At 37.4% G+C, this 25238-nt stretch overlaps 2 protein-coding genes across 5 annotated transcripts in view; one reads left to right on the plus strand and one right to left on the minus strand.

The window, feature by feature from the left end:
• Positions 1–6057: 6057 nt before the first annotated feature.
• Positions 6058–24193, plus strand: TRMT61B (tRNA methyltransferase 61B). The gene is made up of 7 exons (XM_005600104.4): positions 6058–7172; positions 11108–11210; positions 13936–14126; positions 19242–19333; positions 19776–20002; positions 20711–20788; positions 20872–24193. The coding sequence occupies exons 1-7, from the start codon at positions 6459–6461 to the stop codon at positions 20913–20915; spliced, it is 1449 nt and encodes a 482-aa protein (XP_005600161.1). The 5' UTR covers positions 6058–6458; the 3' UTR covers positions 20916–24193.
• The window catches only part of SPDYA (speedy/RINGO cell cycle regulator family member A), a 33195-nt gene continuing 28574 nt past the window's right edge, over positions 20618–25238 (minus strand). For all 4 annotated transcript variants that reach the window (XM_023619312.2, XM_023619313.2, XM_023619311.2 and 1 more), the window contains one exon: positions 20618–21253. In XM_023619312.2, the coding sequence (XP_023475080.1) occupies positions 21165–21253 (89 nt within the window). In that variant the 3' untranslated portion in view covers positions 20618–21164. The remainder of the gene's footprint in view (positions 21254–25238) is intronic.

Consider the following 25238-nt stretch of genomic DNA (forward strand, 5'->3'; position numbering starts at 1 on the left):
ATCGTTCATTTTAAATCTCCCGTTGTAACACAGGAGTATGTAGTACCACAGGGACTGGAGGTGTGAATTGTGCCCGTAGAAAGCTTGAATGATTCTGAAACTTTCAGAACTTAGAAACAACTCTTGTAACTGAGTCTGTACATGTTGGGGCCGACTTACATAATTAGGAGTTCCTGGAATTAACTTCCTTAGACACTACAACCCTTATCTTAGGATAAGTAACAAAACTGTGCTAATTTGAAGCATTTATATACATACATGTATACATACATGTAATTAAAACTCACTGGTAACCACACCACTTGTTTAGAACATGAGCCAACAAAAGATTTTTTGGGAGAGAAGTATTTTACGCTGACATTGTTTAGAATGGGTGTTGTCTGGTGATAACAGGAAGCAGACTGGCTTTTCCCTGGTTTTGGTATTGTTTTTGAATTCTTCACAGATAGTGTACCCCTTTATAGCCTGGATGCTGGGCAGAGAGTTCCCACCACTCTCACTTTAGCATGCCACTGTGTCTCCCCTAATGGGCTGTGAATTCCTTGAGGGCAAGAATTACTCCCACCCGCCTCTTCAATCTCTGTATCCTCAGCCTGGCACAACGCATGGCGCACAGCAGATGCTCAACACGCATTATTAAATAACTGAATGGAAGAATGTGGAATAGGACTAGGGAGGCTTCAGGGGCAAGTAGTCAAATTTGGTGGTGGTTGAAATGGTCTGTTTCAGTAACTGTGCCTACAGTGGTGGCTAATGGGAATGGAAAGGAAATCCACAGGACTTGATCAGAGGTTGTGAGCATGTGTCTGTCTGTATCAGAAGAGACTTACAGAGAGAAGAATCACAGATGACCTGAAACTTCCTAGTGCAGAAATAATAGGAAATTGTGTGATTTTACTTGATACGGAGAATATAAGAGGACCAGGGTTCCAGGGAACTGGAAGAATAGAAGAATGGAGGAAAAGCAGAAATGATGACTTAGTTTACTTTGGGCCATGCTGAGTTTGACGTACCAGCATGTCAACCAGAGACGGTATATCTAGCAGACAGTTGAAAATATGGATTTTACATTTAATTTTTTGTTTAAAAGATACAAGTGGCTTGTTTATAGTTTCCTTTTTATTTTTTTTAAAGATTGGCACCTGAGCTAACAACTGTTGCCAATCGTTTGTTTTTTTCCTGCTTTTTCTCCCCTAATCCCCCCAGTATATAGCTATACACTTTAGTTGTGGGTTCTTCTAGTTGTGGCATGTGGGACGCCGCCTCAACATGGCTAATTAGAGCGGTGCCATGTCCGCACCCAGGATCTGAACCGGTGAAGCCCTGGGCCCCTAAGCGGAGCCCTCGAACTTAACCACTCAGCCACAGGGCCAGCCCCCCTCCATTGTCTTTTTCAATAGTGAACACTGCTTCAGCTACTTTATCCATAACTAGGTTTTTGAGCTGATCTGGGGACATAGCTATTTACACCACATTGCAAATCCTCTGTTTACAAGTTTAGGAATACAACACATTTATTAAATGAATTTTTAAATTTATTTATTAATAGAATAGATTTTTAGCTAGGCCCATGTTCAGCTGTAATAAAGACTAAATTCCTAAGCTTCCCTTGTGCTAGATCTGGCTGTGTGATGAGTCCTGGTCAATAAAATGTAAGCAGAAGTGATATGTGCATTTTTAGAGAAGCGTTTTTAAGGAACGAGAGAAGGATCTTTTTCCCTCTTCCCTCTTCTTGCTGACTGGAATGGGATGTAATGGCTGGAGCTTGAGCAGCCATGTTGAAGTATAAGGTAACCTTTGGAATGGAGACCACACCTAGGAGTATCTGACATTTCAGAGTGCCACTTAGCACTGAATTTTTTACCTTCTCTTACAGCCAAATTGTATCCTAACTAATACACAACCTTACCAAATTGTTTGAATTTAAGTGCACCAACAAGAGTCACTTAATTAGGCAGAATTGCTTATAGTAAGAAAACTCACAACAGTGGCACATGGACATGGTCTTGCTAAGGTTTTGCTGCTGTTTATACTCATTCATAATCTACAATATAAAGAGTCATGTGAGAAAAAGATTAGAGTATGACTATAATTTTATAAAAACTATATAAAAAGCAATGCATAGAAGAAAGATTAGAATAGTATTTGTCTTGGATGTTCCGAGGAGTCCTCTTGAGGTGAGATATGCATGATTAGGAGCCAATTATGCAAAGTAAATGAATGAACGAAGATGAATGGATAGATGGATGGATATGCTCAAAGTTTTAAGTTTTAAAAAGGTTTTAAGGGGCCAGCCTTGTGGCCAAGCGGTTAAGTTCACGCGCTCTGCTTCATTGGCCCAGGGTTTCGCCTGTTCGAATCCTGGGCACAGACATGGGACTGGATCATCAAGCCATGCTGGGACGGCATCCCACATGCCACAACTAGAAGGACCCACAACTAAAAATACACAACTATGTACCGGGGGACTTTGGGGAGCAAAAGGAAAGATAAAAGCTTTTAAGTTTCAAGTTTAGAAGAGTTTCATTCTCTTATGTGCATTCGTAAACAAAGAGAGAGTACATAAATAAAAATGCTTCACAATTAACTTTAAAAACAGAGGACTGGTTGTTGACCCGGGTCAGTTGGTGGCACCTGAAGAAGAGATGGAGGGCAGAAGGAAGGGGTGCAGTGTGGAGGTTCTCTGTGGCCCAGACTAGTGCTGGACCTTGCCTAGCAAAAGGGGGGGTGGAGATGGAGGTGATAGTCAGTCCACTCTCTGAAAGAAGGACCCTGAGGAAGAGGAAAGAGGATCTAAGAATCTCTCCAGGCAAGGACTCCCAAGAAGGACTGATCAGTTCTTGACAGTCTAAAATGATGGCTCACAATGACTCGAGGTCGTCTTCAAAGAATCCTCTAATTTAGGAACTAGAAGAAGGTGTTTAGTGAGTGGCGGCGGGTGATGATAAGCAAAAAGATCCTCCAATTCTAAATATCATGCAATTTTTCTTTAAAACCTGTACACATATTTGAGAAATTAAAACTTCTCTGGATTTAGATTTGCAATTTCTAATAATACAACAGTAAACCCTAGAGACGTTCTACAAGATCCAGATTCAAATTCAGCAGCAACTGAGGCAAAAAACGAAAAAGCAAAAGAAAAGCAGTTATATTCTGACTTAGAAACTTTATATTTCATTAAAAGTCAGTAAGAAAAAATCTTTGAACTTCAACAGCTCTAATAAAAGTTAAATACATGTACAGAAAAAGAACAAAACATACAACTATTAAATATAATTGGACCATATTTACACGTTGAACTATTTAATATAGGGACCTAGGTACCAGGGAAGCTGTTTTTCTCATTTCCTACTTTCTTCATTCCTATGACAAATGCTTATTGAGGGTATACTGTGTGCCAGGAACTATGACAGGCACCGGAATTATAATGATGAGTGAGACACAGCCCCCTCAACAGTCGTACCCTCTGACCTGGGAAATGGTAAAGAAACAGCGATTTCCATACAGTATGACTGGTGCCATGATAGTTCTAAAGACAGGACACACCAAGAGCACAGAGGAGAGGCACTTCTCCCAGACTTTCAGAGTCATTACAAGCCACTGTTCTGGTGGTAACGTGAGCTTGATACCTGAAGGACAAGCATAAGTTATACAAAATAGAGGGAAGAAACACATGCAAAGAGCTCGAGGAAGACATTTGTGGAACTAGAACTAGTGGTCTAGTTTGGTGATTCAAAAATGTCAGCTATCAGCCATAGTGTTTCTTGACAGCTATTTGGACTTTAAAGTAATTGCCTGACTAAATGCCACTAGATGATGGTGACTTTCTGGCTTTATATCATAATGTAAACATAATGAGTTGATAACGCCTCGTATTTTCAGAGAACAGTTTCAAAGTGCAGATTGACAGTTTCATAGGGAAGACAAAAGGAAATGAAAAGTATAGCCAGAAATAGAAAGGCATACATAGTGACTTTTTTTTTGAGAGTTTAAATACTCTGAAAGATCATGAATACATAAGGAATAATTCCATTTTTCAAAATGTATCAATGTATTTAATTAGATGTGTGTAGGACAAGATATTTATAACATTGTGTCTGTTATTAAAACAATAGAAAGGGATGCCATTTACTATTTATAGTTTATCTCAGAAATCAAAGATATGTAAATTTACTTCCCGTATTCTGTCAATATACCTTCTTTCCACTTCCTACTCCTTCGAAATAACAGCCAAATATAATTTAATCATATTTAAGAGATAATAAAGTAGGAATGATAAATTCAAACACCATTTTAGGGCTCAGGACTCAGAAGGTTCCAACTTAGGCCCATGCATAATAAAAAGATAGGTCATCAAAACCTTTCTTAAAAAACAAATCAAAACCAAAAGTGACACATGCAATTGGGGTAGAGAGAGAGCAGTTTCTTTATTCATTTTTAGGATTAAAAGAGAGAAATCCTGATGATGGAGTTCATGGTGACTGATGTTTTAGAAAGCACAGGTTAGAAAGTATTCATTTACGTCTTTGAAAGTAATAGCAAGACTTACTTATCAAACTTAAACTGAATTCATAGCCCTCTGAACATATTTTGACTTTATCTCTGAATTCATTTGACTGTTGACCAGTCTTTGAGAAGGGTGTTACGGTACAAAGAGCATGGACTGCTGAACCAGATTGACCCAGACAGGAAACTCTGTCCCGCTGCTTGTCAGCTATGGGATGTTGCCAAAATCATCTAATCTCCCTGGGTCTCTTTTCTTATGTGTAAAACAGGAATACTTATTTCTGACACAGGGTTGTTGTAAACTTAAATGAAATAAATATCTAATGTGCCTGGTATTGTCAGACCCTCAATAAACTTTTGCCAAGTGAATTAATATTAATCCAATAGGTTAGTAATATTTAATATTATTTGAGATTTTTGACTCCAAAGGTAACTTTTTCCCCTTTTTTTGTTTTTAGAATTAAATAAATTTTTTTTTAGTTTTTATTTTTTTCAAAGATTGGCACCTGATCTAATAACTTGCCAATCTTTTTTTTTTCTTTTTCTCCCTAAATCCCCCCAGTACATAGTTGTACATTTTAGTTGTGGGTCCTTCTAGTTGTGGCATGTGGGACGCTGCCTCAGCATGGCTTGATGAGCGATGCCATGTTGCTGCCCAGGATCCAAACGAGCAAAACCCTGGGCCGTCTAAGCGCAGTGCAGGAACTTAACCACTCGGCAACAGGGCCAGCGCCCTAAATAAATTTATTTTTATTTAATTTTTGGGAGTGCCAAAATCTGGGAATAATCAATTTCAAAAGAGATTCAATAAAAGGGAATCAGGAAATACAGTCAATGATCTCCCTCTCTCTTTTTTGTTTTTCTTGCCTTAAACAACAAATTTATTTTCTCACAGTTCTGGAGGCTAGAAGTACAACATCAAGGTGTAGCAGGTTTGGTTTCTTCTGAGGCTGCTCTCCTTGGCTTGCAGATGGCCACTTCCGCCTGTGTCCTCATAAGGTCTTCCCTCTATGCCTGTGTCCTTTAATCTCCTCTCCTCTAAGGACATCAGTCATATTGAATTAGGGCCCACCTTAATGACCTCATTTTAGCTTAATTACCTCTTTAAAGACCGGATCTCCAAGTACAGTCACATTCTGAGGTGCTGGGGGTTGAGACAACACGTGAATTTTGAGGGGATGAAATTTAGCCTGTAACGCCTCTCTACCCTGCCACCTGTTTTAGCAACGGCTTTTTCCGCCTTAAGATGCTTCCATGTAGTTTTGGGAAGGGTAAAATACTTAGTTGTTATATTTTAGTTATTAAAAACAACTCTGTTAAAGAAGCACACAGTGAATACTGACACTTTAATCGGCCGTCCTGGACTCTCTGGGCCTGGGGCGGGCAAGCAGGTGGCCAGAGCCAAGTCAAAAGGGACTTGCTAGGGCTGGGGATGAATGTCGCGGCCAGCTGGGAAAGCAACGCCGGTCAGCGGGTGGCCCGTCCAAACACGGCCTGTCAAACATATCTCAGACCCAGTTTACTTATAGATCTTGCAGGTGATTCGGTGACGTTCGTGCTCCTGATTACTGGCGAGCTACCCCTGGTGCGGAACTTCAGTCTACACAGCGCTTTGACAGGCTTTGTCTCTCTTATCCTCCTGCCACCGGGGGAGGCGCGAGGAGACTTCTCAGCGGTCAACTCTTTCCTCTGCCCACACTCCGAAGAGGAAAGCGGACCCTCGCACGGGCGTGGGACTCGCTCCTGGCACAGCTGCCCTGCTAGGCCCCGGGCACCCACGCGCAGGGCTCGGCCTCCCGCGCCGACCTGGACGCAGGCGCAGTAGCGGAGCTGTCCCCTCGGAGCTCCTCCGGGGAGGCCTGTGGAGCCCCCAGGCGGCTGCGTCAGCGCGCCGGGCAGCGGGAGGCGGGGGTCTACGTCACTCGCCAGAGACGGCGCCTGCGCGGGCTGCCATGCTGTCGGCTGGGCGCCGGGTTGCGATCGTGCTACAGCTGAAGCGCCTGCCGAGGCGGCCAGGGCACGGGGGCTGTTCACTCCTGCGCGGCCTCGGGCAAGAGCCCTTCTTGAGAGCCCGGTCACTGTGTTGCGATTCCTCGCCCAGAGACACACGAGATGGAGAGGGAGAGCGCGAGGCCGCACAGGGGAAAGCCCCCAGCGCGGAGTCGCCTCCATCTCTTCCTCCGCGCGTCCGGGGCTTTGGGACCAGATGTCTTTCGTCACTGGGAAGGCTCAGGCTGCAGATGCCGCAGGAGGAGTCACCCCCTCGAGAGCGCGAGGACTCGAACGGAGACCAGGGCCAGTGCTGTCCCGCACACCGGGGATCCGGGGGTCCTTTGCTGCCCGCCCTGGCCCAGTCCGCGACCGAGGTAGAAGAGCTTCACGTCTCCTCTTCCTGGTCAGCTCCCAGAGAGGGGCCCTTTCGGGCTGGGGAGCTGATCTTAGCTGAGACTGGGAAGAGAGATACACGATTTAAAAAATTGTTTAGGTTGAGCAATGCCGGACACTTAAATAGTAGCTGGGGGACAGTGCCGTTCAGCGAGATCGTGGGGAAGTTTCCCGGCCAGATACTGAGGAGTTCCTCTGGTAAGCGTTTCATGCTGAGGAGGCCGGCACTGGAAGACTATGTATTACTGATGAAAAGAGGGCCTGCCATAACGTATCCAAAGGTAATGCGATGGGAGTTAGTGCGTACAGTATTGGTTCCAAAAGGGCAAAAGTGATGCATTTCTACATCCTGATTCATGTACTTAAAGCACATCTCAGAACATTGAAAGTTTTTATGGTTCTCAGCCTTTTTTTTTTTAAACCAATGGATATGACTTTTACATTTCTTATTGCTAATTTTAGCAGGAAAAAGCTAGATTTTAATTTTAATTTGAGAGTCTTGATTATCTTATCTGTAAAGTGAAGAGAATATCAACTTATTATATAGAGTGATGTGGACTCACTAGGCACATAATAAGTACTTACGTTTCTTCCCCATAATTCTTACCATTTGCAAGTTGAGCACACAAGAGAATGTTGAACTCCTTTGGGAACAATTTTTTAGTACCTTATGGTGATATTTTAGTCATCATATTTAATAAGGTATGTTACTAGAGGTATATTTTACCAAAAATAGAAATATTACTGTGCCTTTCCCTTTAGGAAAAAAATAGAGTTTTGTATTAAAACAGCAAACGTTAAAGACTAAAAATAAAAGGAATATTCTTTATAAATAAATTATCTAGTTCCTTGTTACAATCTTATACTAGTGGTTTATTTCAGTCCTTAATCACAGTCACAGTCTTTGAGTAGAACGTTCGTTTGTAATTGTGACAACTCCTCTTGTCTCCAGATGAGGATTCATTTATTATTTATTCAGCAAATATCACCTACCTTCTATATTCGGGGCATTATTATAGGGAGATATAGTGGTGAACCATAGTCCTTGCTCTCAACATAGACCTTACATCCTAGAGGGGGTGACAAAGAACAAACGAGTAAAGGAAAGAATAAGATAATTTCAGGGAGTGTTTAGTGGCATGAAGACAAATAGATTAATAATGACATTGTGTTGGGTGGCCTGGGGGAGAATAATACTTATGTCACTTGGTTAGAGAAGGTCTTGAAGGAAGTACATTTGATAACCCTAATTATGGAAGACCAGCCATGCAAAGATCTAGAAACCAAGCATTCTTGCAAAGGGAAAAGTATTGCAGAGATTCTGTTGTGGTATGAGATGTGGTTGGAGGGATGAGAGTATTTTATTCCATGTGCATTGCGTGACCATTGGAAGTTTCTAAGTAGAATCCAATTTGTATTTTAAAAGGTCTACCTAGGGACTACCAAAACCTTCCCGGAGGCTTTACATCAGTGGGATATCATAAGGTCTTGATGGAAACTTTGCCCTTGTTTTAGTGTATCTCTTCTCTTTCCTCTTTTGACTGTTACAACCTAGCCATAAAAAAAGACTTTGGTAACTTCATTTTGCTTCCCCATGTCTTTTTTCCTCTGTGCTAGACAAAACCGTGAGAGAGTAGTTGTATTTTATAAAGTTATAAAGGTAAATCTTCAGTGCACTTTCTGCTCTTCCATTTATCACAGATAAAAGTCACAGTGTTCCGTTCTAAGGAGGGATTTAAATACTGGACTTGCTAGGTGTTGACTTCTTTGACCTCCCTTCTTTGACCTCCCAAGTGGTAGCTGCAGGAGATTTGATTTCAACCTTTTAAAGCTTTTTTTTTTTTTTTTTTTTAAGATTGGCACCTGAGGTAATATCTGTTGCCAGTCTTCCTTCTTCTTCTTCTCCCCAAAGCCCCCAGTACATAGTTGCATATTCTAGTTGTAGGTCCTTCTGGTTGTTCTATGTGGGACGCCGCCTCAGCATGGCCTGATGAGCAGTGCCATGTCTGTGCCCGGGCATGAACCAATGAAACCCTGGGCTACTGAAGTAGAGCACGCAAACTTAACTACTCTGCCATGGAGCTGGCCCCAACCTTTTACGACTTGGAAATGCTTTTTAAGGGAGTACTTCAACTGATTTTTGAAAGTTGATCTCTGCATTAGAAGTACATAGTTTTATCTTAATATTAAAAGTGGGTCTGTGGGAGCAATTTTAAATAAACTTCCTAACAGATGCTTGTGAAACGTCAACATTTCACATTGGTCAATATCAAATGATATTTTAGGTTGGAGTAGAAGTATAAATCACAATACTCCTCCAATTTTTAAATTAATCTTCTCTGGGGATTTGCATGATTATAACACTTATATAAGGACACTGGGGGAGTAGAAATTGTTGCCACTTAATGAAGACAAAAGTGTAGCCCAAATATTAAGACCTTAGGCTGAGGGTTAAATTTACATTATTGAGTTAATCAGCAAAGAGATTGGAATTCCTGCTGAGAAAAAAAAATGTAAGTCTAGAAGGTTTGTCTGAATGCCTGAAATTTTAAAATGCATAGAAAACTTAATGGTAGAGTGATGTTTCATAACTTTGGAGGAGTTTCCCAGTAGCTTCAAATCTCTTTAGGAAAGAGGCAGGGAAATGAATAAATGCTAATGTCCCACCCGTTTTGGACTGAAATTGCTGGGATCTATTTAGTGGGGTCCCACCTAGAAAATTCATCCCATTGAGACCATGTAACCTGAATGGCAGGAAGCAAATGCTAAAGTGTGCTCAAGTTTCTTTTTTTATAATGCTATAAGATACAGGTTTCTGTATCCTTATATGAAAGATCCAAGAAAATAAAAGTGCCTTCTCTAGGATATTCCATTGAGATGACTACTCAAGCTGCCTCCCACTCCTGGGTGAAGTTGTCTGTGCCCCCATGTGCCTGGCACTTAGGAAAGGCTAGCTATGTCTGAAAGACTCAGCATTTGTGAATGAAACTAATACATCTTAAAAACTACATTTCTGCATATCATTTGGTCCAACATTTCAGAAAATACATTTTGGCTTTTAAGTAGACAAGTGTACCTGTTAAATATTTCCTTACAGACCTGAACCTTATATTTAATACACGACCTTGTGGTGACTTGACAGAAGGATCCTAGAAACCTTCCTTCTTTTAGAATTTTCATAGCAGGTTTTCCCAGAGAAGGAAAAGATAGTAAAAACTTATCAGATGTGCTGTTTATTAGCAACTTTGAAAGGTTTGATATTGGGGGAGTGTTGAAATAAATGGTAAGATTTAAAATTCTCTGTGTAACACTTGGTATAGTGTAATGATCCCAAATGGTCTTTGGGAGTTTGACATCGGTCCTACTCCTGACTTGCCCGTTTAATTCCTGGCTGTGTGACGTTCAGCAAATTATTTAACCTCTTTCACTTCTCATATTTATAATGGGGGTGATGATACTTTACTCATATTCTTATTCTAATTAAACAAGATAATATGTGAAAGCAGTTTGCATAGTTATAGAAGCCTAGTATGTGGTAAAGTTTCAATAAACAGCTCTTGTTACTTCATCCATGATATTCCTGTTAAAACAATTCTTCATTTATAGCGTTTGGCAAATTGGTCCTCCTGTCTGTTCCTAGTACCCTAATTCTAAATGAGAGTTAATCATTTCATGCAGAGATTATGTAATAACTTCCTAACTGGTCTTTTGTCTCTAATTTTTCTCTACTCTAGTATATCCAGTATTCCCTTGATAGATTAATCTTCACAAAATGCCTTTTCTATTACCTTGATGATATACCCCAGTTACTCACCAGGTCAAGTTCAAATAAGTTCAAGTCTCTCCTTATCTCCCCTCCTGAGCCGAATGGGCAAACTGTATTTATTCTCCCTCTGTTTTGTTTAAAGCTGTTCCTACCTTGTGATTGTTTCCTTAAATTCTCCACTCTAGGTGTTTGAGCTAGGGCAGTCTGCTGACTTCTTTCTCTGAGCTTCTTTTGTACTTATTGTCTATAATTTCAGTATTATACTGAAGTGCTGTTTTATTTGCTAAGTGATTCTTGAATCTCTTATTTCATCAAGTATAATGTAAACTCTTGGAAGGCAGGGCCAGAGTTTAATCCTTTTTTTTCTACTCCTTTCTTCTCCACGTCCAACATTGTGTTTGATACATATTTATTGGTCACTGAGTCACCCATACTGTGTTTCACTCATAGGATATGAATATGATACTGTTGATGATGAATATCCACCCAGGTGATACTGTTTTGGAAGCTGGCTCGGGCTCTGGTGGAATGAGTTTATTTTTATCCAGAGCAGGTAAGAGATTGGGATAATTAAGCTGAATTTAGATGACAGAGAAAACATTCAATCTGTTCGTAATAACAGAAAGTTAAGTAGATAAAGATGTTTGGCAAAGTATTCACATAACTTTGTGATAGAGAGCATTCTCCTTGAAACCAAACATAAGCAACTATTTTTCTTTCCATTTTTTACATTTATTCCAGTCACTCTCGTTCTAACCCTATTTTCTTTGCTTTTGCTTGCTCCCTCCTTGCTTTTTAATGCTTCTACCTTTTTTAAAAAACTGAACTTTTTATTGGAGCATAACATAGCTACAGAAAACTGCACAGATTATAAGTGTATATCTCAGTGAATTTTTATATAGTGATCATACTTACATAGTAATTACCCAAATCAAGATAGGAACTGTTACTGCACCACTCCCCTCTCAGTCCTTATCCTCCCCAAAGGTAACCACTACTCTGACTTTTATCATCATTGATTAGTTTTGCCTATTTTGAACCTTATATAAAAGGAATCATACAGTATGTACTCTTTTGAGTTTGGCTACTTTCATTCAACATTCTGTTTGTGAGATTCAGTCATTCCATGTAACAGTAATTCTTTCATTTTAGTTGCTATATAGTTATTCCACTTTATAAAGAAATCACAATTTATCCATTCTGCTGCTGATGAGCATTTGAGTTGAATATTATGAATAGGTACTGCTCTGAACATTCTTGTTCTTGACTTTTGGTGCACATATGTACATTTTTTGGTTAATAATAGCACCAGATGAATACTTAGTACGAGAGAATATAGAAGGAGAAGGCCTGTCAGCTGCTGGGAAGGATCATATACTATTAAGGGCAAAGAATTATAATTGGTGTTCATAAATAAATAATCAAAATACAGAACTAGTTAAGTTAAAGCTAGATCATGAAGAATTTTCCTTTCTTTAAGAAAGTCTTTAAAAATTGTCAGTTGGTACAAGTACTGCTAAAAGTAATGCTTGAAGGTAGCACCTGATCAAAAGTCAACAGGTAAATAGTAAACATAAATATCTGTTCATGTTCCCACCACTTGATTTCTGGTTAGTGTTATCCTAGTTGCTTATTGCCCCCTTTGACCACTTACTCCTCTGAGTGTCAGGGTTGCTTTGACTGGTCTGGCTGCCTGTGCAGTGTTCCCCTCTTCACTTAATAGTAGATTGCTGAACAGTGGCAGCACTCTCTTTGGGTAGATTTTTGTTTTTTAATCATTCATGTTGTTCTTTATTTGTGCATTCTTTTTTAACTAATCAACTTTGTTGGAGCAGTTGTAGGGTAGAGCAGTATATGGGTAGATTTTATAAAGATTACAGATAGAAATATACTGAATTAAACCTAAACCTTTTGTTCTTTGACCTAATGCCATCACATACAAACATAATCCAGCTTATAATATTGTCAGGCAATTCATTCTAGGCTCCTCAATTCGTTTGTCTTACTCTTTTCTGTTCATAGTTAAAGGCAGTCATTTCTTCATAATCTGTGACAGATTCCAAAATGCTTTCGACAAAGTAAATTTATAAAAATTTGTCAGGCAGGAGGAGTGCCCATATTTCTAATATCTGCAGTATCAGAGGAGTATCATGGCATGAATGATCCAAAACTATGAGTGATCAAGAAATGATTGCTGTTTACACCTTTGGATGGATTTTTTCCCCCATAAATTTCTTTTCCACTTGTTTAGCTTATGCTACTGTTAACATTAATTTTTATCCCTTGAGAACAGGATGACTTGCAGCTGGAGTTACATTTCAAAAGACATCTTGGAATTTAAACTTTTCATTAGTAAACTACAGACTGATTGTCCTGAGACAGCCTCCAAATGGTATCAGATCACCTCAGATAGAGGTGGTGGAAAATTAATTGCCTTAAGTTAAAATGCAGTAGTCTTCTGTGAAACTGTAGTATTACTATGCTAAAAACTTTGAAAGTTCTTCAGACACACACAAAAATACATATATCTTTAAATATATGAAAGGCTTTACAGCATCCATAACAAAGGAAATGCAAATAAAAACTACAATGAAACTATATTCAACTTTTAGATTGACATAGATAAAGTTTGATAACTCTTTGTTGGAGAGAGTCTGGAGTAATAGGCAATCTAATACATTGTTGGTAGAGTGTAAATTGGTATCATTTTTGTGGAAGACAATTTGGTAGTAATTTTCAAAATAAAAATTTCGCATATCCTTTGAGCGAGCAGTTCCATTTTTAGGACATTATTCTATAGACATGCTGGCTCATGTGTACAAGAACTTAGGCACAATAATTTTCATTGCAATATTGTTTGAAATAGCATAAGACTAGAAACAAGCTAAATGTTCATTGGTAGGTAAGTGGTTAAATAAAACTATGGCATAGCCATATAGTGGAACATAATAGCTGTGAAAAAGAATACGTTAGATCATTAATCTAGTAGTATTGGTAAATAAGGAAGGTACAGGGCAGTCTATATAACATGTCACAATGAGTGTTAAAAGCAGACAGAGCACTGCCTATCTTGGGAAGGGTAAATAACTGGTAATATGGTTGCCTCTGAAGTGGGAGATTGACTGGGGATCTGGGATAGGATAGAAACTTTTGTAACCTTGAACTATTTGAATTATTTTTTCACATCGCATGTAATACCTTTGCAAAATAAATTTTTGACATTCTTTTATGAACTGATTAATATTATGAAATATCATAAATTATCCTTTTCAATTAAGTTGGATCACAAGGAAGAGTCATAAGTTTTGAAATACGAAAAGACCACCATGAACTGGCTAAGAAAAATTACAAACACTGGCGTGATTCATGGAAAATGAGTCATGTAGAAGAGTGGCCAGACAATGTGGATTTTATTCATAAGGATATTTCAGGAGCAAGTGAAGACATAAAATCTTTAACATTTGATGCGGTAAGTTTTTTAAAGTGGGTCCTATGATACTACATAATACTGAGTACAAATTAAAGAAGGATCATACTTCTTCTCTATGGATATGGATCTTCCTTCATTATTTGCCCCACTTCTATCTCTAGATGTGGGAGGAATATTTTCCTTTAATATGATGATGGGATTTAGAGCAGAGAGACATACTGAATCAAGTACATACTGAAAGAGTTGTTAATAAATGTGGGGTAATGACCAAATACTAGGAGCAGTAGTTAAGCATCGTGGACCTCAGCATTTTTGGGATAAAGGAATAATTTGGAAGCAGCAGGTTCCAGTGCCTAACCTCATGTTATGAGATTTGGGAGAATAAATAGCCTCTATTTGCAAGGAAACAGGCAAGGGCATCTTTAAGCAGTTCAAGTCAGGATGTAGAGGAGTATTCATTAAAGATGTTGAGGATAGAAGCATTTATTATGAACAAAGCTCCAGAAAGTGGAGTGGAAGGATTGGTGAGGAAGAGGAGCAGTGGGAGATTGAGTTATGGGAGAAGCAGCAGAGTAGTATCGAGGTAAAAGGATAGATGATGAGAGGATGACGTTTTAAGCTGTGACCAGTGATGGTGGAGATGTGGGTCTTGGAGGGTATTGGCTTCAGAGTTTCAGAATTCTAGGATAAGTTGTCTTGTCCTTGATGATGCCATTATCAGTTCATAGCTTGACACTATGGACTGAAGTCTGGTTAAGGAGTGTTCTTTACTTTTTTTAATTTGCTGTTGGAAGATGGATTATTTTGGGACCTTTGTAAGGGAAACTAGGTGGGAAACAAAGTAAAGTTCAAAGAGATTTTTCTCGGGCCTGGTTCACATCTTTAATTTAACTAAAACCTATAATTTTAGTGGCACAGCTTCCTGGACACAAAGACCACAGTTCTTTTTCCACATCCTTGTTTAGCTTGCATATTATAAGTCAGTAAAGGCAAAAAAAGGAGAATTGCTCTGCATAGGCCATCCATAGGAATGTCACAGACACCTAGGAGGTTAACTGATCATCAGAATTTTGCTTGATGAGCATGAAACACAACAAAGGATTTTAACAATATCATTGAAGCTTTGTAGAAACCTGCTGAACCATCTCATCTAAAGGAAAGAATACTCCTTAGTAGATTTATTGAGTTAAATCTCTCTTGAATAATACTACCAGATGAATACTCAGTATGAGAGAATATAGAAGGGAAGAGAGCTGTCAGCTGCTGGGGGAAGAGTCACTCCCCAGCAAAAGGGCAAAGAATTGTAGTTGGTGTTCATAAATAAATTAACCATAATATAGAACTGTTAAGTTAAAGCTAGATCATGAAGATTTTTCCTTTCTTTAAGAAAGTCTCTAAAAATTGTCAGTTGGTAAAAGTACTGCTTGAAGTTAGCAGTTACCCAAAAGTCAAGAGATGTATATTACACATAAATTTCTATTCATGTTCCGACCACTTGATTTCTGGTTACTGTTATCCTGGTTGATCATTGCTCCCTTTGACTACTTAATGCCTCTCCTAGATGCCATCTTCACACTTCCAATCCATTGTCCTCATCTCTAGATTAGTCTACTTCTGGCACTGTTACTCTCCTGCTGAAAAACCAATTATGATCTTTTCATTCAAAGACTTATGGTGTCCTTCAGAATCTGATCTCAACCTTCCTTTCTTCTCTAGCCCTTTATGTAAGCTGCCTATACTCCTGCCATCCAAAATAATGGTAAATGAATAAAAAAGTTGTTAAACCACAAAGACTAAGAGAACAGAAGAAAGAAAAATGGCTAATAAAAGATTTTAAACAAATTTTAGAAACAGCCTAACCATCAGAAGAGAAATGGACACAGTGGAATACTAGCAATAGTATTATTTAACATAGTGAAATAAATGTAGTATACATCAATAAATCTTTAAAGACATCGTGCTTATTGAAAAAAGCATTATAAAAGAATATGTATGGAATGGCCACATATATGTAAAATTTTAAACTACACAAAACAGTACCATATGTTGTTTGTAGCTATATACATATGTTGTAAAAGTATAAAATTATTTAGGAACATTAAACTTCAGGACAATGATTACCTCTGAGGAGAGAAAAGGAGGGGTGGGGGCATAGAAGGAAATAAGTTTTGGAGTCCATTCAGCCTGGGTCACTCCCAGGCTCCATAAGAGCCAATATGACCTTTTGTGCCTCAGTCACCTCATGTATTAAACAGAAATAACAATAATAATAGTACTTATTTCATAGAGTTGTGAGGATTAAGTGAGATAATTCATGTAAACCACATAGACAAGTACCTAGTATATAGTAAGCATTAAATAAATATTAGCTATGATTTTCATCATTATTATTTTATCTCTGTTTCCCTTTTCTCCACTTGTTTACATTCTACTCTTTCTTCAAGGCTTAGATCAAAGGTCTCCTCCATGGAATATACCATAATCATCTAACTGGAGGACTATCTTCCTCTGAATTACTGAACCACTTTGTTTCTTGATTCAACAAGCATTTATTAAAGACCTGCTATATGCCATGTACTAGGCTAACACAAAAATGAATTATACATTTAAAGGAGCTTTCAATCTAGAAGAAAAGATAGATATACAAACACTTATTAAAAAGACTCAGAGGGGCCGGTCCTGTGGCCTAGTGGTTAAGTTTGGCATGCTCTGTTTCAGTGGCCCAGGTTTGGCCCCACACATGCACCTATACCACACATTGGCAGCCATGCTGTGGCAGCAACCCACATACAAAATAGAGGAAGATTGGCACAGATGTTGGCTTGGGCAATCTCCCTCAGCAAAAAAAAAAAAAAAAAAAAAAAAGATTCAGAAACGTGAAACACCATGGTTGTAGAATTGGGTATAGTGAGGAGATGAAGCTGCAGATGCAGTCATGGGGGGCTATATAATGAAGAACACTTATATGTATATCAAGCTAGGGAGAATGGACATTCTCTTGTAAATAACGGAAAACTACTGATGAGTTTTTAAATAGGGGAGTACAATGTCCAGATTCCTATTTTAGAATAATTCTGGTGGAAGAATGGAGGCTATCAGTCTATATAGAAAGCTATTGTAATGTTTCAACAAGATATAAGGTCCTAACCTAAGGCATTAGTAGTACGATGAATTTGAGAAACACTTAAGAGGTATATTTGTGGGACTGGATCATTTTAATCCAAACAGAAGAATCAAAACCTCACAGATTCTCAAAAGAGAATCCAAGGTAAAGAAAAGGATGACTCCAAGTTTCTGGTTTGAGTGACTGGATGAATGGTAATGTTAACTGAGAATAGAGCATTCAAGAGGATTGACAGGTTTCTTGGTTATCTGATTTTTGGTAATTGTCAATAACATGGTAAAACTATAGTCAAAGAAACTCATTTCTGTCCATAATGTTGACCCTTTGATTCAGTCATTGAAATCTTTTTTTTTTTTTGCTGGGAAAGATTCTCATGACATTCAATGCTATTTGCTCTTGCGAGTCACCATCATCCTTTCTTGCCCTCTCCCAGTCTTTTCTATGTATGGATTTACAAAATAAATCAGAATGTACTTAATGCCACTGAATTGTACACTTAAAATGACGAATTTTATGTTGTGTTTACCACACACAAAAAATCTTTTTTTAAAGTCAGATCATGTCTAAAACTCTGCAGTGGCTTTTCTCTTCCTGAGTAAAGCTAAAGCCTGTGATAGTCTACATAATCTCTCCCTCTTCCACTCCCACCACCTTAGAACTCCTCTGTTACCATTTTCCCCGTTTTGTCTTCACTGCCACGACAGTGGCCTTCTCAGACTCACCAAGTATCCTACAGCCTCAGAGCATTCGTATTTTCTATTCTTTCTACCTGGAGCACATGTCCCCCCTAAATTTCCACAGGGTAAGCTTAAACATTTTCTTCAGGTCTCTTCACTGATCAGCTTATGTATGAAATAGCACTTCTTTTCCCTGCCCCATCACTCTCTCTCTCACATTCTGCTTTATAATTCTGTAGTTCTTCATGTCACTCATCACCCTCTGACTTACATATTTATTGGACTTTTGTTTAATGTCTATCCCTTTATTAGAATATAAGTTACCATGAAACAGAATATAAGCTCCTGTTATATCCTTACCACTTAGCAAAATGCTTGGCACATGGAAGGTGCTGAATAAACATTTGGTGGGTAAATTAATAATGGATAATGTTCCTTGACCCATCAGTACTGTTTTTTAAAAAAACACATAAACAATAGAATAATTTCTAATTTAAGTAAATATATTGATGTGCCAACTATTTTTAGCTTTCTAGAGTTATCTATCAATAAAAATCACTTTATTTCCTTCTTTTTTTTTTTACTATTGGTTTTTATTTTTTTCTTGCTTTTTCTCCCCACATCCCCCAGTACATAGTAGTATATTTTAGTTGTGGGTCCTTCTAGTTGTGGCATGTGGGATGCCACCTCAGCATGGCCTGATGAGTGGTGCCATGTCTGTGCCCAGGATCCGAACCGGCAAAACCCTGGGCTGCGGAAGCGGAGCGTGTGAACTTAACCACTTGACCACGAGGCCGGCCCCTATTTTCTATTTTGACTGAGTTTATTTTTGTTTCTAATGATTTTTTTTGAAAATTTCATTTACTCATTGTATTCATTTGACATATTTCATGAGTACAGCCCTGTATTCTGCAAGTGAATGAAGAAATAAGGGACCTGCATTTTAGGATCACTAAAATTAATATTCAAAACTTTTCTTGTGAACATAAAAATACCTGGAATAATGTGAATTCCTATTGCCAAAAGCTGAACTAAAGCTTTGAAACTTTATATATATGTATGTATAAGTATGTGTATAAAATAAAGCTAAAGAAAGATTCCTGTGTTATCAATATTGCCAAGTGCAAGACATGCCATTACGATTTTTATGTAGTCAAGACTATGATAAATTGTATAATAAGAAATATGCCTTTTTGGGAGCAGCAAAATGACAGTTAATAGTTTTATATTCTAAAAAATGAAATACTTTGAATAATTGCTTTCCAAAAGTGTATCATTTCACCACAGTAAGAAACGAAAACCTATGCTTCATTTAAACAGAACTCAGCCTGATTCTCTTTCCTCCCCCTACAGGTAGCTTTGGATATGTTGAATCCTCAAGTTGCTTTGCCTGTTTTATACCCAAATCTTAAACAGGGTGGTGTATGTGCTGTCTACCTAGCAAAGTGAGTAATATAGCTGTTCTTCTTAGTAATATGATTTTAGCACACTTTTATTTTGTCTTAAGTAGTAGGCTAAAGTGTTCATTTTATAACTGAGTTAGGTGTATGGCATCTCGTAAAAGTGTTATGAAATGATATATGTCCCAAATTCATACTGCTGTTTAAACCATCTTTTACATAAATGGTAATATAAGATACATACTTCTTCTGACAATTTAGAAGAAAAGTTTTAAAAGTGTAATGTGAACAATAATGTGAAATTATGGTCTCTGTATTTTTTTTACTTAGTATTCTGTGAAATTGTTTATTATATGCCCTAACTTGCATTTTTACTCCCCACCTTGATTTAACTATAGCATTTAAATTTGGGTAAGAGGTATGGTGAACTTAAAATAAATATAAGGTTATTATTAGAAATTTAAAGTACATTTCACTTTTCTAAAAGCATCACACAGGTCATTGAACTTTTAGATGGAATTCACATCTGTGAACTTGCTCTCTCATGTGAAAAGATAAGTGAAGTCATTGTCAGAGATTGGTTGGTTTGCCTTGCAAAACAGAAAAATGGAATTTTAGCTCAAAAAGTAGAACCTAAAATCAACACAGATTTACAGTTACATTCTCTAGAGAAAATTAGACTTGAAGATGAGATGTTTCAAGAGGATGAACATGGTGAGTTTCAGTTTTATTTTATGAATGTATTTCTAATAATAAATAGAGAATAGGTTCCTGAATGTTTTGACCAATACATTATAAAAATATTTCTCAGGGATTTATTTGTTTTTCCCATAGAAATTAAAATATGGTATTTACTCTGTTAAATTAAAAATCTCTAAGGGACAGAATAATGACTTTTTCTCTTTTCTATGTAAAACTGATACTTTTGAAGAATTGAGCTTCATATAGTATTCATACTTGTGACAAGGAAGTTGGCTTATGAAAAACTTTAAATATACTAAAGAATGTTTTTTAGATTAGTAATTATTACTGAAGGAAAAGAATTTAATAGGACCTGATATGCAACTAGCTAATATTCCATAAAGCAACTTCTAAGATGCTGCTGGAACTTTTCAGAGAACTAAATTTAGGTCCTTGTTGTATGTACACATTATTTAGGCCATGAACAAGTTTTCGTATGTCCATTGATTTATGATGTGGGCTTATCCATTTGGTTATAAAACCATATATGAGTTTATCATGCACTCTTTGACAAATTGTTTCTATAAAGTAACTGGCAGAGTAGCTCTAAAACAAATGCTAAAAAAAATGTCTGAGAGAAAAAACTTACAGTAAAGGACAGTAATTTGTATTTTAACAGTTTTGTGAACAAATTATAAAATATTTTATGCAGCTTATAATACGTATTTTGTTCTATAACAGAAGAATCACATTCTGATTTTCCATATGGATCATTTCCCTATATTGCTAGACCTATACACTGGCAAACTGGTCATACAGGTGAGTAATGTTTTCAGGCCATATTAAGTGGTGTTTGTTTCTAATTATTGTAATGACCTTACTTTTTTCTCCCCTTAAATTAGCTTTTCTTGTCAAGTTGAGAAAATTCAAACCACAACTTAACTGAGTACCTCAGATGACAACTGATATGAAGACGGAAAAATATTAAAATAGAGCTTTATACTGCAAATCACTACTTTCATAGATTGGTATTTTCAGCTCTTATTATGATTTGTATAACTTTTACATATAATTTTGAAAAATAACAAAAGTTAAAGAAAGATGTTTAACATTTCAAAACTACTTAAATGTCCCATTTGGACACTTGTCTTGCAGTTAGTACTTAATGATTCCACATTGGTTTAGTTGAGCCATCTCATTCTTCACTTCCTGTAAACCACTCCATAGATTTATCTTTCTCCATGAAATTAGTTTTCTTTTCTTTGTTTGATTGATGGTCATTGGCTACCAAAATAAAATATGCATTTTAAGATAAATTTTATGTATCTCTGTATTTTAAATACATGTTTTAATGGCTTGTATGTATCTTAAAAAATAAAGAAATCTGGGTTCTAGTAAATAATAGGGGGAAAACTGATAAGAATGATCTGACCACCTTAAAAATTATAACAGAAGATGTAACAATTCTTGAATCTCTTATCCTTTGCAGAATGATTTTAACCAGTTTGAAAGAACATCCGATTTGTTCTTTTATTGCATAAATTAAATGTTGTTTGGAGAAATACACTTTATAAATATGAATTAATTAGGACCAGGGCTTATTATCATTTATCGGTACCAGTTATTTAGCACTTACCATGTGCCTTACGTTGTTTTAAGAACTTTATAATGTTTTTTCATTTAATATGTCTAGCTCATCTTTAAGGTTATCCATATCTTACAGATAAACAAAAGCTTAGAGTACTTAGGTTATTGTTTAAATATAGATATTTTATAGGTTTTAAAGTGGTAGTGCTTGAGAGGATAAATGCTGCCATTCCTGGATTTATCCCTTAGGCTAGCACTATTTAAAGTAATAAGTATATGCTAAGTAACATTTTACATATTTTTATTATGTGGAAAATTTTAACCTAAAATCTCTGCCTTTATAGACTTTACAATCTATGGTAGAGCTAGACATTAAATAATCACACAAATATAAAACTAAACTGTTATAAATGCTCCAAAGAAGTATAAGGTACTATAATAGGGGTTTTGCTCTGGTCAAGTAATTATCTGTGCAAGTGACAATTGAGCTGAGACCTGAATGGTAAGTAGGAGTTAACTACAGCAGGGAAAATGAGAACAAAAAGGCCAGTGATGCTGGGGTTGAGTGAAAGAGAGTGGAGAGATAGGTAGGAGTCAGGCCATGCAGGATCTTGTAGACCATTAAGGAGTTTGTCTATCCTAAGAAAAATGGGGTGCCACTGAAGGATTTAATGAAGTAAGGGGTAACAGCCTTAGATCTGTGTTTTGAAAAAAATCACTCTCTTTGCATTTGGAGAACTGATTGAATCATAAGCAGGGTATTTTTCTGGTGTCATATTTCTGTATGGTAAGTATCTGAACTCATACAATAATAATGGCTTTATAGTTTTCGTAATATTTCCAGATATATAGAAGCTCCGAAGTACGTTTTTAAATTCCATGATGGAATACTCCCTTTTCTTCTGCCAGTCTATTTAACTATAGTGAAATTATGTCCTTCATTTATTGTTTTGAACGCAAGCTCTAAATGTACTACTTGGAGAAGGGGCTGACTTGAGATCAAAGAAAAGTTGTGCCTTCTACTTCTATTTCATGTAGAATAGTTTCTGTTCACTACACTGTGCTCAGAAGATGTTGAATTGAACAAGACCTCTCTAACAGTGTCAATTCTAGTACTGAGTTGAATTGAAAACCAAACTACATAAGCAACTAAGCATTTATTTATATAGTTATCAAAGTCCAGCTTAAGCCCTTTCTCCATCTCTCCATCAAACGTTAGCATGTTTACAGTCTGGCTCATGGGGCAGATGCCTTCTTCTAAAGCTAGCTTTCTCTGTTCATGTCTGGCTCTCATTTACCATACTGTAAACTCGTGGAGATTTGTGACTGACTCACAACTGTCTTCCCAGTACCTTCCAGAGGCCTCACCTTTTCCACCCAGTAAATGATCGATAAAAGTTTGCTGATGACTTTAAGCCTTTAACTCGGTCATGTATTGTGTCATCTGTTGACTTTGTTATTCTAGGGGGAAATTTAGTTATATAGCTCTTGGATTATGGAAGCCTTTGGGTTTTAACTTTATACTTCAGAGGCAGTAGGGAACTTCTGAAAGTTCCATCGTCATGTAAAAGGAGACTATTTTTTAAAAGTCTGTTTAGTGGTGTCTATGAGTATTTAAAGGAAGGAAAAAACTGTTAAATGAGAAGTTTCATAGTAATATATAGTGTACAACTATGAGGTGATTGGTAGTAATATACAACTATGAGGTGTGGAAAAGGGGCAGATGTAAAAAAATATTGTGAAGGAAGAACCAGATAAGCTGGTGATTCATTGAATGTAGAGGGAGAGAGGCTATGTATTTTCAAACTTTTATCTGCTATTCAGAAGCCCTTTCTCTTACTTCTCTGGGCAAAATAGGACTCAGTTAATGCCCAGCTCATACATTACTTCCTCTGAAAAGCCTTCACTAAGTCTCTCACCCCACAGAATTCTGGAATCTTTTGTGCTCCTAAATGTTGATCATATAGTTAGCATTGCCGTTATCATATCATTAATTTATAAGCCCTAATAATGCCTTCATTAAATGTAAGGATTTTAAACCTGGATGAATTGAACAGTGGTAATGACAAAAATAAAGTTCAGAGAAGGATTTATTTTTGAGGAAAAATTACTTGGTTTTATATTATATAACAATGCCCCATGCTTGCCTACATGACCCAGGACTAAGGTTTGGTATATTGTTTTTTTTCCTTGGCTCTACTCTAAAATCTTAGGAGTCCTCAGATAATACATAATAACACTTACTCATGTTTCAGATGGACTAGCCTAGGTATCATAAGGCTTGAGACAGCATAAAGTAAAGAGAAACAGTGTAATTTAGTTAGTATAAAAATGTGCTGTGTACTCAGATAGAACTGGGTTCCCATCTTGCTGTTTTTGTTGTTGCCGTTGTTTTACTTTGCAACTGTGACTTTTCTCAGTTTGTTTCTTCATCAGTGAAATCAGTGTCATAATGCCACTTCAAGATTTCTTGGGGGGTCAGGTGCTAAATGAGACTAGACTGTCTTTATAAAGTGCTGGTATATGATTGGTGATTGTGATGTATGTAAATTTGTAAAGAATGCCTCATCTATCCCCCCCAACCTTGTCAAAAAAATATTTTGTTCTTAATAAATGTCATAACATGTTTATGTAAAACTTGTTTTTCGAGCATGCTGTTTTGAGAGAAAAAAATTTTAAGGTAGAAAAACATGTCTACCTGAAAAGCGAGGAGTTGCTTGCTTGTGTTTGAAAGAAAGATGGAAGCATTGATTACCATCTGTAGCTAAGTTTTAGCATAAAAGCCTGGACAGAGCATCACCTCTTTGTGTCTGTCTTGGAGAATGCCGAATTGAGTTTTCTGCAACCACAAACTGTTAAGTGATTTCAACCACCTTATGTGGACTAGAGGAAGAAATTTTGCTAGCAGAGGTCACTACTGGGAATCAGCAGCTGCCGAGGCAGTGAGAGACTGATCACTGCTGCTGATAACATCATGTTACCCTTAAACTCCCCCACCCTGAATTAGCTCACTCCCTTGTAAAGCCTACTGAGCGAAAATGAATGTAAATGTTTACCGGTCAAGCATATGTATGAGCAGTACTTTTCTTTGTATTGCCTACCCTCTGTCATCCTGAAACAAAAGGTTTTTTACATTTAACCTTGAGTTAGTACTCTGAATAAAACAGTCGAGTAAATACTTGTTCCTTCCCATATAGGACCTCTATTATCCTAAACCAGGGCTTCCGGGCTTTCATCCAGGGACAGGATGAAAGCACAGTTCCATTTACAACTCCCCTAACTTAGGGCACCTGACTTAAGACCTGCTTTTTTTTCAAAGCAAGCTGACTGGCAGGCAGAGCCCCTTACTCTCTGGGTGTATTCTGATTTCCTGTTGAGATATCAAAGCCTAAAATATATAATGTTACTACTTTTGATATCTACAGGGGCTAGTCTGAATAAAATATAATTGCTTCTGTTCTGCTTTCTGTAAATACCTGTTCAAATTGTGGTTGGAATTCTCTCCTAATTCACTCCATACAGCCTTTCATCAGGGACATGGTTCTTTAGTGTGTGACACCACTTCGTTAGTCCTTAGTAGTCTGCTAGAAGACTTCTGTGGCAGCTTATTTTCACCACCAAAGGCAAGATTTCATCAAAGGGGGCAGTAGAGCATAATAGTTAGGAATTCAGGCTGCAGCCT

The sequence above is a fragment of the Equus caballus genome, chromosome 15 (genome assembly GCF_041296265.1).
Source record: "Equus caballus isolate H_3958 breed thoroughbred chromosome 15, TB-T2T, whole genome shotgun sequence".
Taxonomy (NCBI): domain Eukaryota; kingdom Metazoa; phylum Chordata; class Mammalia; order Perissodactyla; family Equidae; genus Equus; species Equus caballus.